Source organism: Danio aesculapii, chromosome 7 (assembly GCF_903798145.1).
Source record: "Danio aesculapii chromosome 7, fDanAes4.1, whole genome shotgun sequence".
Lineage (NCBI taxonomy): Eukaryota > Metazoa > Chordata > Actinopteri > Cypriniformes > Danionidae > Danio > Danio aesculapii.
The window spans coordinates 11689820-11704170 of record NC_079441.1 but is presented as its reverse complement, the minus strand read 5'-3'; the positions used below and the strand labels follow the sequence as shown (position 1 = coordinate 11704170).

The 14351-nt window shown below is 36.6% G+C and overlaps 1 protein-coding gene across 1 annotated transcript in view; it reads right to left on the bottom strand.

Moving 5' to 3' along the window:
* abhd2a (abhydrolase domain containing 2, acylglycerol lipase a) overlaps nt 1-14351 on the bottom strand; it is a 50208-nt gene that overhangs the window by 19656 nt on the left and 16201 nt on the right. The window contains 5 exon segments of the mRNA XM_056462706.1: nt 3396-3565; nt 3567-3580; nt 4809-4959; nt 4962-4978; nt 8244-8419. Coding sequence (XP_056318681.1) covers nt 3396-3565; nt 3567-3580; nt 4809-4959; nt 4962-4978; nt 8244-8419 — 528 coding nt within the window.

Below are 14351 nucleotides of genomic sequence, written 5' to 3'. Positions count from 1 at the left end.
GTACTTTGAATTTGTTCTACATTCTTGTTCTACTGTTGCTATGGTTTCCTATTCAAGTGAAAACCAGTTTTGGAATTGAGCTTCCATTTGGAGCCAGGTAAAAAACGAAATACCGGACAAACATACACACACTACCTCTGTGGAAAGGTTTGAGGATGGTAAGATGATACATACATAGCTGTGGGGGAAAAGTAAAAGGCTTTATGTAAAACAGTTTCTCTGGATTTATAACTACATGTGTTTGAGTATAAATAATTACAGAGTTATTTCATTTACATTTAGTCATTTAGCAGACGCTTTTATCCAAAGCGACTTACAAATGAGGACAAGGAAGCAATTTACACAACTATAAGAGCAGGAGTGAACAAGTGCTTTCTTTTCAAGTTATTCTGTTCAAAACAAATTGAAAAAAGGTATTTAAAAGTTGTCATTTACAGCATAAAATGACAGTTAAAATAAATAAAATAAATAAAATAAATAAAAAAAGAGCATAAAATAAATTCAATACAATTTCATACAACACAATACTGATTTTTGTATTTTTGATTTTTGATTTTTTGACTTCTGAAGAGTCAAAAAAGCAATATTTGGTGGAATAACACTAATTTTTAAATCACAACAAATGAAACCAAAAGGAAACATTTGTTATTCATACCAATTGAAGTTTTTTATTTGAAAATTGGAAGAAATGTTTACTAAATAATAAAAAGTTGACTCAACTTAAAATTGTAAGGCAACTTCATTCATTCATTTTCTTTTCGGCTTAGTCCCTTTATTAATCTGGGGTCGCCACAGCAGAATGAACCGCCAACTTATCCAGCATATGTTTTACACAGCGGATGCCCTTCCAGCTGCAACCTATCACTTGGAAACATCCCTACACACTTTAATTTACCCTGCTAACAACAATTCATTTGCATGGTTTGTTTAGGTTTGTCCCCACCTCTCTGTAAAATGTATAAAAACTTAGTGTCTGCTGTACTAGTTCAGAGTTCTTTCGATGATGCCACAGCGACGTCGAGTTCTTCTTATTGAAGGATTCTGCTTTGAAGATGCCCAAAAGTTCTCCCTGTTTTTTGGCTCGTCTTAGAAACTCACAACAACCTACACCACATGTTTTTGGACTTGTGGGGGAAACTGGAGCACCCGGAGGAAACCCACACAAACACTGGGAGAACATGCAAACTCACACAGAAATGCCGACTGGCCCAGCCAGGGCTCGAACCAGCAACCTTCTTGCTGTGAGGCGATTGTGCTACCCACTGTGCCACCATGCAACTCTTGCTTCTTTTACATAATATTGGTATTATATGTTTTGTCAATATACACTATATTTTTTAAGACAGCCATTAAAGTTCTTTTTATAAATGCGGTGTTCATTGTATAATATTCGTATTGTTTTTAGGGAGACTATCTGCCCTGGGACAACTGATGAAAAATAGTCATTTGGCTAAATCTGGTGCATTTGCAGCCATGTTAACTAATGCATGCTGTCCCTACCAAATAAACCAATAAATAAATAAATAAATACTATATGTCTATCTACCAGTCTATCCGACCATCCATCAATCAATCAATCAATCAATCAATCAATCAATCAATCTGTCCATCTGTCTGTGAGTCTGTCTGCTCATCCATCCATCTATTTATCAGACACGATCCATCCATCTACCCATCCACATATCTATCCATCTGTCTGTGAGTCTATCTATCCATCTATCAGTCTATCTGTCTGTCTATCTAGACAGTATCCATCCAGACACGATCCATCCATCTACCCATCCACCTATCTATACATCTGTCTATCTATCTATCTATCTATCCATCCATCTGTCTATCTATCTAGACCATATCCATCTATCTGTCCGTCCGTCCGTCCGTCCATCCATCCATGTCTATCTATCAAGACCGTATCCATCCATCCATCTAGACAGTATCCATCCAGACACGATCCATCCATCTATCCATCCACCTATCTATCCATCAGTCTGTGAGTCTGTCTGTCTATCTATCCATCCATCCACGCATCCATCCATCCATATCTATCTATCTGTCTGTCTGTCTATCTAGACAGTATCCATCCAGACAGGATCCATCCATCTATCTATCTATTTAGACAGTATCCATCCAAACACTATCCATCTATTCATCCATCCATCTAGAGTCTAGATGGATACTGTCTATATGGATAGACAAATGGATGGATGGATGGATGGATGGATGGATGCTGTCTAGATGGATGCTGTCTAGACTCTAGACAATATCCAGACAGTATCCATCTAGACAGTATCCATCCAAACAGTATCCATCTTTAAACCTCTTTATCTCTATTCTCTTTCAATATTTAGGGAGGCAGTATTTTAGTTTGTTACACAAATGCAGAAACAGAATGCATTTTCTTTAGGGATGGCTGACACGAAACTGACATTTCGACACAGTGTCGAGATCCCGAACAGCAGACGTTTCGAAACACCGCTCTGAAACATTTTGAAACACCCAGGTCAAGTAACTAAAGCGACTGAAAGGATCGGCAACTACACAAGCATTCAGAGACCTGCTGAATCAGTGTTTGATTGACAGGGTCACAAACAAAACCACCATCTCCCGTAGCCTAGGACCGTGCATGGGGATAATGCAACTGTGCTGTGAGTGACCCGAGATTGAATGCCACCTTGTACAAGCATTCAGAAATTGTGACTGTCTTTTTTTTTTTATTAATGTAGATTTTTTTATGACCAAAACAACACATACTTATTCAAAACGAGTTCATCCATATGTCAGATTGATGTTAAAACAAAACACACAAGAATGAAGCAATAAATTACTACATTTTAAATGGCTATAATTGCTTCATCCTGAATTCAAACTCAATACATCTGCATGGCAGTCAAGTACACTAACCACTCTACTGATTCACTTGATGTCCTGATGAACGTGGTATATAATTCCTCAATTTGCATAACCGTTTCTTTGTTGAAACAATACTTAAAAATGAGCACTAGGTGTAAATGTAGAGACGTGTTTCCTAGCATTTCAAAGCCTCGGCACATTTGCTTCGACGGTTTCAGTGTTTCCCAAAGCCTCGCTCTGCCCACCACTAGTTCTTGTATGAGCTTTACACTTTATTCAAATGCCAACAGGAGGAAACAGGTAGACATAATATGAATCCATCTGTGCCTCTTAAATAACTAACTGTAATGTACACACCCACAGTCAGCTCTTATCTAGAGTTCAGTCAGAGTCCACTGACAACAGGAATAAAATATGCCAACTTGTACCCAAAGAAACCTGGCAGTGGTTTTTATCTGGGCAGGACGGACAAACACTGGCTTTGTAGATCTCCGTTTGACCCATCTAGCGTGAAATCAGGTGTTTTAACTCATTTCTGGACTCACCTGAGTGCGCTGTAGCCCTGGCACACGCTGACACAGCACAAAACACGCTCCTGGTTTGTACGGTTTTCTCCCAGGAACTTGCAGACAATGTTTCCCCCCAGGCTAAAGCCCACCACAATGAGCTTGGACTGGGGATATGTCTTTTTGATAAAGCCCACCATTGCTGCAAAACTCCCATGTACAACCTGGTAAAAGAAGCAAAGCAAAATATTAACTTAGATTTTTTTTTTTTATTTAAAAATGGCTTGAAAGTCTAAGAGACTAGTTTGAGTTGACTAGTGACTAAAATCAAAACTTGAAAAAAATGAATAAGAGAATCATATAATATGTAATAAATTTTATAACATTGAAAAATAAAAGCAAAAATTAAAAAAATAATAAAATAAAATAAATAAAAATAAACCAATAAAAATAATTTAAAATTATAAAAATAATTTAACCCTATTTTATTTTAAATAAGTTGTTTATTTTAATGAAAAAAAAAACTAAAAATGAATAAACAAAAAAAAACTAATATAATAAATAAATAAATAAATAAATAAATAAATAATATTATTTAAGAAAAAAAAATTAACAAATACAAATAAAATAAAAAAAACAAACAAAATAAATAATTTTATTTAAAATTAATAAATAAAACTAAAAACAAATAAAATTAAATAAAATAAATAAATAATTTTATTTAAAAATAAAATAAAAAACTAAACCATAATAAACAAAAAATAAATAAAAATAAACAATTAAATAAATAAATAACTAAATAAAAAATTTTATTTTAAAAATAAATAAAAAGTAAACTTAAAATTGATAAACCAAACAAATAAAAACAAATAAGCAAATAAAAATAAATGAATTAATTAATAAAAATAAACAATTAAACGAACAAACACATAAATAAAAATAAGCAAACAAAAATAAACAAAGTATATTATTATTATTATTACTACATAATAGCACAAGTGTATAAAAATCATGACAATATTATAAAAATATAAAGAGCATTTTTTAATTGATAAAATAAGAAATACATAATAAACTAAAGTGGTACAATAATAAAATTATAACTTACAAAATAAACAACCCACTAAAATATAAAGTGGTACAAGAAAAAAATGTTAATAAAGTATTTAAAAAATGGTTGAAAAATATACTGTAATGGCAATAAATTAAAACAGAAATGTAAAGTACAAAATAAACCTAAAACAACATTACAAGTAGGTAAAGCATTAACAGCTAGATCTTCCAAAGAAAATAACATTCTTACCGGCATAAAAAAACAAAACACGCACGCGGGCTAAAACTGGTTATTTCTGTATTCCAACTCCACACCAAGTAGAAATCACTCTACTAATAAAGAGTTAACAGGGACAAACACATTTATTGTCAATCTAAAATAATAAAAGCTTCAGGTACCGGAGGTGAACATGCGAGGAGAGGTGAGCTCAATGTTCGGCAAGGCCCCGAGGTGATTGAGCACAGCGCAGCGGTAGCCCTGTTTCTGTGAATGATCCACAAATGTGCGGATGTAGTGCTTCTCGCTGTGGTTCCCGATGCCAGGACACAATGGACCATAGTGACGTCCTCTGTCAACACAAAACAAAAACATAATCAGAGCGTTCATTATGGAACATACAGTTGAAGTCAGAATATTAGTCCTCCAGGACTTGTAAGATTAATAATAAGATTTCCCCTATTTGTTTAACGAAAAGAGAACTCTAACATAATAGCTTTAATACAGCCGATTTCTTTTATCTTTGCCATGATGACAGCACATAATATTTTACTGGATGTTTAAATATAGTAGTATTTAGCTTCAAGTGATATTTATAAGGCTAACTAGGTTGATAGGCAGCTATTATAATTAGGCAAATCATTGTATATAATGGTTTGTTCTCTAGACAATTGTTACAAGCAGTAGTTGTAGTGTTGTGTGGTGAGTGTGGTGAGTGTGTGTGTGTGTGTTGTGTGTTGTGTGTGTGTGGTGGTGGCTATGTGTGTGGTGTGTGGTGTGTGGTGGTGGTGTGTGTGTTGTGTGTTTTTTTTTTCTCTCTCCTCTCTCACTCAATCTCAATTATTTATAGGTGCAGCGGGATTACGGCGGATCGTGATTGGTGCTTGGTATGGCGGTGGCCGTATTTTAAAACACCAGAGAACATGGATTACTCTGCTCCACGCTTTATTTCGATTCCCTGCTCGTTATTCTTTGTGGAGATGTTGCATTTTTGAATTATGAAAAATGAGTTGCTGATGTCTCTCGTTGGCTATTGTGAAATGACGATGTGAAGTTGTACAATTTCACCGGAGAAACCCGGTTTTCTGTCTCCCTGTCTGGCTTGAAGCATGGTAGGAAGGTTTGGTGGCTTCTGTTAATTTTTTTTTTTTATATTTTTTTTAGGGGTTTTCACCTTTATTATGATATAGGATTGTAGAGATTTTATACAGGAAAGCATTAGGAAGAGAGAGAGAGGTTTGGCAAAAGACCCCGGGAATCGAACTCGGGTCACCGTGAGCACTTCTGTGCTATTTTCAGCACGAAGTACCACTAGTTAGTTTTCTGTATTTTGTTTTTTTATTTGGGTATTCATTCCACTGTGGCGACCCCAGAATAAGAAAGGGACTAAGCCAAAAGAAAATTAATGAACGAATTTCTTATTTATTTTCCAGGGGAGTTTTCTCTAATCTAGTTAGTTTGGTTTATTGTCATTTATTTTGGCTCAACCCCTCCGAAGGTTATTTTGCTCCTTGTTTTCTGCAAATAAATAATGTTTTCTTGTCAGTGGTTTGTGTTTTGAATTGTATTTTTGGAGAAGAGAGCACGGGGGCACCAGGGATTATTTTTTTAATCCCTGTTATCTTGTTGTGTTTTTTTGGTTAAACTTCTTTTTGATTAAAGAATCATTTTTAATTTAATCCATACAAAATATTGCTCAAGGGGGCTAATACTATTGAAATAATTTTGACCTTAAAATGTTTGTTGAAAATTAAAAACTGTGTTATTCTAGCTGAAATAAAACAAATAAGACTTTCTCCAGAAGAAAAATATTATAGGAAATACTGTGAAAAATTCCTTGCTCTGTTAAACATTACTTGAGAAATATTTTTAAAGAGAAAAATTTTACAGGAGGGATAATAATATTGACTTGAACTGTATTCCACATGCAGACAAATATATGCAAATGGATGCAGAGTTGTTCAGCATTATCAAGGTGTTTATCTTTCTTTTCCAGGTAATGTGTGTCAGAATATTGGCAGAGCAAACAAATGCAAAGTGCATTATTTGCAATCATAATAGGTGTATGTTTTCTTCCCTTTCCAATGCACCGTTTATTTTTATCGTAAATTTGTTCATTTTCTATGCAAAAGTAATTTGCGTGATGTGTTTTTAGGCCATGGTAATATTATAAATAATTGTTAATGAAATCACTTGTTAATGAGTATCACTCGCTTGGTAAACAAAAAACTAATAATCACAGTAGAATACGTATAATAATCCAATAACTCAAGGAACTTAGGAAAGCGAAAAAAAAAAAAAAAATCTCTTTATGGATTTTTTAAAAGTAAGATATCATTGCACAATTCCATTCATTTTCCTTCAGCTTAGTCTTTTATTTATCAGGGGTTGCCACAGCGGAATGAACCACCAACTATTCCAGCATATGTTTGAGGCAGCAGATGCCCTTCCGGTTGCAACCCAGTACTGGGACATTACGCAATTTACAAATGCAGTTTTCAAAATATCAGCCAAATATTTGTATCATTTTAGAGACAACATTGTACATCTTCCGTTTCACCATCAGAAATAGCTCCAGAAAAGCAAGAGCAAACTAGCATGCGTGTTTTACAGCAGAAATGATTTTCACTCCCAAATGAAGTGCTTTTTAAACAAATCGATTTAATTAATAATTTAACGATCATATTTTTGTTAATATAGCTTTTTATACAGTTGAAGTCAGATTTTTAGCCCTCCTTGAATTTTTTTTTCTTTTTTAAATATTCCCAAATAATGTTTCAAGCAAGGAAATTTTCACAGTATGTCTGATAATATTGTTTCTTCCGGAGAAAGTCTTATTCATTTTATTTTGGCTAGAAAAACTGTTTTCATCATGGCAAAGATAATCTAAATCAGTTATTAGAGATGAGTTATTAAAACCATTATTTTAGAAATGTGTTGAAAAAATCTTCTCTCTGTTAAACAGAGATTGGAGGAAAAAAAAAGGTGGGCTAATAAACTGTATGAGCTACTTCAACTGTTACATTTTGGTAAACCTGTTACTTATTACATAAGTGTATAAAAATTATGACAAATTAAAAAAATTATAAATTGAACAGAATTTTTTAATAATACAAACTTGTACAATAAAAAATACACAATAAAAATGTGGTACAATAACAAAATAATAGAAAAAAAAATAAAAAAAAATCACAAAAAAACTCAAAAATGTTTAAAGACAATATTATATTTAATAAATAGTTCCACAAAAGACAGAGCAAAATTTTGCATTTAGTTATTTTAAAAATAATATTTTAATAAAATTTATTTAAAAATGTATTGCAAATTGTTTAAATGTCTGTAAATGCAACAACAACAAAAAAATGACTGAATTTCCCGTTTTGCTCATAATTCAAAAGGCCCAAATGCAAAAATGCAAAACTTGAGTGCAAATATTTTTCCTCAAGAGAACTGCTTTATTTAATATTTCTTCTTCAACAGAATGGTGAGTAAGCAAACTATTTAAATGTGATTTCACTGACAGTTCCTCCTTGAGCCGTCATTGCTCAGGTTTCCACACAGGAGTGCAGTATTACCGTCCAGCTCAGACTGAATGCACTCAACTACGTGTCACTGACCTCCGGACTGATGATCCGCCAAGGGTTCGAAGAGGTCAAAGGTTGCAGTGGCTCCGTCCTGCATGGGCAGATATTTGCGCAGGCCGAACGGGTGCGGTGAACTGACCCGACCCAACTTTCCGTAGAGAGCTGTTTGCAGATGACCACTTTTACCCCATAGCAGAGGAGGAATGTACCTAGAATACAAAAACAGACTCTATTTACATAGTGATACATGAGGTTTTTATTATTAAACCAAATATTAAATTCAAATCCATCTTCAACTTTCAGAATTCAACATTTCAAAATTCACATTCTGCAATTCCACCATTAATGTCACAAACTCTGTCTACATCTAGCAATCGACTCTAGAAATGGTCGCAAAGGCAGACTCTAGAACTGTTTTGCAAAGGCCGACTCTAGAACTGGTTTGCAAAGGCCGACTCTAGAACTGGTTTGCAAAGGCCGACTCTAGAACTGGTTTTGCAAAGGCCGACTCTAAATTCTCGCAATGGCAGAGTTTGAATTTTGCAATGTGATTTTAAGTATCGCAAAGGCCGACTCTAGAATTGGCCGCAAAGGCCGACTCTAGAATTGGCCGCAAAGGCCGACTCTAGAATTGGCCGCAAAGGCCGACTCTAGAATTGGCCGCAAAGGCCGACTCTAGAATTGGCCGCAAAGGCCGACTCTAGAATTGGCCGCAAAGGCCGACTCTAGAATTGGCCGCAAAGGCCGACTCTAGAATTGGCCGCAAAGGCCGACTCTAGAATTGGCCGCAAAGGCCGACTCTAGAATTGGCCGCAAAGGCCGACTCTAGAATTGGCCGCAAAGGCCGACTCTAGAATTGGCCGCAAAGGCCGACTCTAGAATTGGCCGCAAAGGCCGACTCTAGAATTGGCCGCAAAGGCGACTCTAGAATTGGCCGCAAAGGCCGACTCTAGAATTGGCCGCAAAGGCCGACTCTAGAATTGGCCGCAAAGGCCGACTCTAGAATTGGCCGCAAAGGCCGACTCTAGAATTGGCCGCAAAGGCCGACTCTAGAATTGGCCGCAAAGGCCGACTCTAGAATTGGCCGCAAAGGCCGACTCTAGAATTGGCCGCAAAGGCCGACTCTAGAATTGGCCGCAAAGGCCGACTCTTGAATTGGCCGCAAAGGCCGACTCTAGAATTGGCCGCAAAGGCCGACTCTAGAATTGGCCAAGTTTAAATCTTGCAAAGGTCAACGTTAAGTGGTCGCAAAGGCTGACTTTAAATCTTGCAAAGACCGTCTTTAAATAACCACAAAGTCTGACTTAAATGTTGCAAAATCCGACTTTAAACCTTGCAGTCTGACTTTATTTTGCGCAATTCTGAGCTTATACGGAGGGACATTTCCCTTAGTCTGGTATTTACTGAACAAATATTAAGCCATGGATTGTAATAATTCAGTCTTTCATCAAAATAATTTTTTAATCAAAGCAAAAAAAAAACTAAAAAATAATAATCAAATCAGATTTTGATAAAAAAAGAAAAGGTATTTTAATGCAATGGTAAAGACTTCAAAATCAAAATAAACATTACAGTGAGCACGTTTTTCTGCTGATGATGATTGCAGAAATAGGGGCTGATGCACTCATTTCTCATAGAGTTTCTGTTTGTTTTGGGTCTGTATACTAACAGGCAGTGGAACAGGTCACATTACCACTGATATCGTGCCACATCACACAGGTGTGCCAATCCATGTTATGTAACAGTCCCGCCGCCTAATTAGCCTTTAAACAATCGCCCACTGATCCTTCACTGAAGTTCTTCAGTCTGACAGTCTCGCAGAAATAAACTGCATAAAGCATGTATAAAGCATGATTTTTTTGGGGGTGAAATTAGCTCATTAAGTGGTTTAAATCTTGCAAGTGTGACTCCCAAATAATGACATTCAATCTTGCAAAGTCTGAATTTAAATCTCGCAAAGTCTGACTGTAAATATTGCAATTGTGATTATAAATCTCACATAGTCTAACTTTAAGTCTTGCATAGTTCAACTTTAAGTCTCACGGGGTCCCGGGGTCTCATCTCAATTTACCTGGGGGAAGCTGGAGGGAGAGTCTGGGTGGGGCAGGGCCCCATCAGGTTTTCCACAAGAAATTAATTATATTATAAATTTTTAATCTGTTTATTTTTTCATCTTATTATGTGTTTAAAAAATAAAAATAAAGAGATTTGAGAAGGATTTTTTTTTATACAAAATAAGATGGAAAAAAATATAGAAAAAAATAAGAAAACAATTAATCAATCAGTAATAATAAAATAATAATAATAATAATAATAATAATTAGATTTACTGTTATCTGCTGTGTTGTTACAAAAAAGAAGCAACACTGTGTTGTTGTCATTTGTTTTGACTACTTTTACATCATATAGAAATATGTAATGTTTATTGTGCGAGGCAATGCAAATACAGTGCAGGTAAAGCGATGCGAATGACCCACAAATAACAGTTTGACCCTATAATTGGTCTGGGTAACTGGGGACTCTTGCTGCTGATGGACAGGTGTCGATATGTGACTGCAGATAACTACATTAGGCGACACTGAGTTCCTACTTTTCCTTTATCCCGAGAGAGAGAGGGAGAGAGAGAGAGAGAGGAGAGAGAGAGAGAGAGAGAGAGAGAGAGAGAGCTCACATTAACTCTCTAAGTGCCATTTCAGTTCACTTCCAAGCGAAAAATAGTAATTAAATGACTCACTCTGTCTAATCTTCAAGAAGAGCCCACAGTAGCTCTTCTGTTATGTTCTGTGGCTGATTTGACTTGCGTTGTTTCTGTTTCCGCTATACTGATGCAGAAACACAGTTCCAGCTTCTCGAGATCTAGTTTGATCAGCCTCATTATCAGATTTATTCATGGTTTTAAAGAAATGAAAATAAGCTTGATTGCCTCTTTGCAAGTTTGAAAATACAGATATTATTTAGGCAAGCCACTATGCCATTATGCATTTTCACTGCGGGTGAAACAATAACCACCAACCAATGAGAGTGGTTGTAAGAATAAGAAAGATGATTGGCTGAAAATATTGTTAACTTGTGCACAATGACTACAGTCATGCATGCGCGAACACACAGTCCACGCAACCTTCACATGCACATTCTCTCTCTCTCTCTCCCTCCTCTCACACACACACACACATGCAGGTATTCACTGCGCACTGCGAATCAATTAAAATAAATACCAGAAAGCAAAACAGGAATATCTTTTATTATATTAAATTTTCCAAAACAGGATCCGGCAAGATCCTGCTCAAATTAAGTCCAGCCGCTGCAATCGCAATGCTCAACAACATTGTAATTTTTTTCCAGTTTTGTGCAGCACTAATTTTTAATACGTTACATTTTATTGTTTTGTTGTACATTTGATCGATTCTAATTTGTAACTTGGTTGTTTCGAGAGCTTAGAACAGGGGTGTCCAAGTTTAGCTCCAACTCTAATCAAACACATCTGAAGCAGCTAATCAAGCTCTGATATACTAGAAACCTCCTGGCAGGTGTGTTGAAGCAAGTTAAAGCTAAACTCAGCAGGACACCGGCCCTCCAGGACCGAGTTTGGACACCACAGGCTTATAACATCACAGTTCTGACCAAAAATATTTCATAGCATTCTATAATGCTAATGCATCAACTTCATCCCTTTTTGCTTTGATGTTTGGCATCAAACCAATTAGCTATCATTCGCTTCCACAGAACGAGCCTAAAAACACCACTAAGCAAAGTCCACTGAACACCTTCCACATCTCCCTTCACGCTGTCACTGCGATCTGTTCCACACCTCCTGAAGCATTACATAACACTCTCTCACCATATACAGCCCTCAACCTAACTCCATTCTATCTGATCATGCTTTAAATATCAGTTATGAGATGTAAGGAGTGTCTAATCTAATCTGCTCATGACACGGTCATATAGGTCTACAAGAGGATCAGCAGCAAACAAAGCTACAGCTAAACCATAATAACAAGCCATTTGAGGGCAGTTGGATAAATTAAATGACACAAATACTTTAAATAACCTGGGCGCATCTCTGGAATGTTGACAAACAAGTCTTTAGCGTTACTTAATTAACAACAGAGCTGACTGGAAGGCTTGTTTTGTTCCCTGTACTTCTTTATCCCCGTCTCTCTGTGTTGACTGAGCTGCAGTCATCCGCAAGCATAAAAGATTAAAAATAAATCCACAAGAAAGCATGCGACGGCAGGACACGCCTAATAATGTCCCACAATGCACCAATGCTTGACAAAATAAACCCTCAGATCCACCAACTGCGTACGCTCTACAGCGGTTGTTTTCTTAAAAGGCGTTTCGCTCCACAATCCTGTATGCAAACAAACATGTGGAAAAAGGTTAATTGTATCACAGTGGAGAGATGGGGATAAGTGTGGACAATAGGCTGTGTTTTTATCGATTGATCTCTCAGCCCTTAGCTTAGTAGCTGTACTGGAAAATAATGATTACATAACCAGCCTGGAGTCACTTTGGATTACAAAAGAAACACCCACCCGAACGGCCAAACAGATATATGCGATGCACATCACAACTCCTGAGGTCAAAGTGTGGGAAAAGACATCCAGAAAACATGATTCGCATTTTAATTCTGTGCTTCTAACCACAAAGTGAAGGATCACAGCGCAATACATCAATATCGCAATGTGCAGATCTGCAAAAGTCACATCGTAGCATCAGCAATGGGATTATAATTAGCCAAAGTTCAGAACATGTGATTTCTTAAGTCACCGCAAAGCTGAACTGTAATTTAATAGTGTTTATAAGGCTTATGAGAAATTTCAAGTGACTTTTAACCATTTGGGCACAAAATTTTTTAAGTCTGCCACTTTAACATAGATTACTTGAGTATTATTATTTATACAATGAAAACTAGCATATGGTGTCATTTTACATTTGATTATGGCATTTCTGCACTCCACCAAAAAAGCCATAAAGCTCTGTTTATTTAATTTTAAGAAAAATAATTAAAATTTTATCTTTGTTCTATTAATTAATAGAAGTTGCTGCAGATTTTTTGTCGGCTGCACATCCATGATGCGAATCTCGCGTTCCACCAGATCCCAAAGGTGCTCCACTGGATTGAGTTATGGTGACTGTGTAGTAGGGCTGCAACAATGAATCGATAACTAAAATAAAAATCGATTACTAAAAGCGTTGACAACGAATTTTATAATCGATTCATTGTGTCGCGCGACACGGAGAAGTCTGATTATTAAAAAAAAAAAAAAAAAAAAAAAAAGAACACCTCAGATCAGCACGGAGTGGAGTGAACACGGCTTCTCTCCGTCTCTCGCACACTGATACAGAGTTTAGCGCCGGGAGCAACAGCTGGGTAAATCACTACAGAATCCTACTTTTGTTCCGTTTTAAAGTGAGAACCGTAAAGTCCCTGGTGCTGTGGTGTTTTGTGTCTGGTGCTGAGACAGAAAAAGACAGCGGGGTTAAGTTGGTTTTGTTTTCGGTATTCCTGACACATTCAGTGATAGACGGCATTAACTCAAAAAACTCGTACCCTAAAAAGATCTAAACTGTGTTTCCTACAAAAAGACAAAGCAGGTTATGTTTCACAGCTGTCTTTTTCTTTTTCGCTCGATATTACGAGCACTGCTCCGTTTAAGCAAATCGCAATATGCGTTTAGCTGGGAGAGCTCACGCGGAGCAGAGCTCTCAGTAATGGCCCGTTTCCACTGAATGGTACAGTTCGGTTTGGTACGCTTTAATGGCCGTTTCCACTGTCAAAGGGCGTACCGAACCAAACCGTACCGTACCACTGTTTCGGCGCACTTTCGAAAGGGTACCAAACAAGAGAAAGGGTACCAAAAGGCAGAGCCACACGTGCAGCTGAACGCTTTTGGTTTACAGAGAGGCGTCATTCGCTTACGCAACAAGCCAGAATGAAAACAAAAAAAACGCCATGTTTAAAATACACGCACAGCCGACGAGCCGAGACATTACAGCGGAATTATATATACATATAATAACGAGCCATGGTCAACCCGGGCTCAAACAAACCTCGTCGCCGTCTTGATGAACAGCCACAAAGCCAAGAAGAAGAGCAGATTTACCCTGTGCCCTGTAGTTTTTTTACAAGCCAGTTTG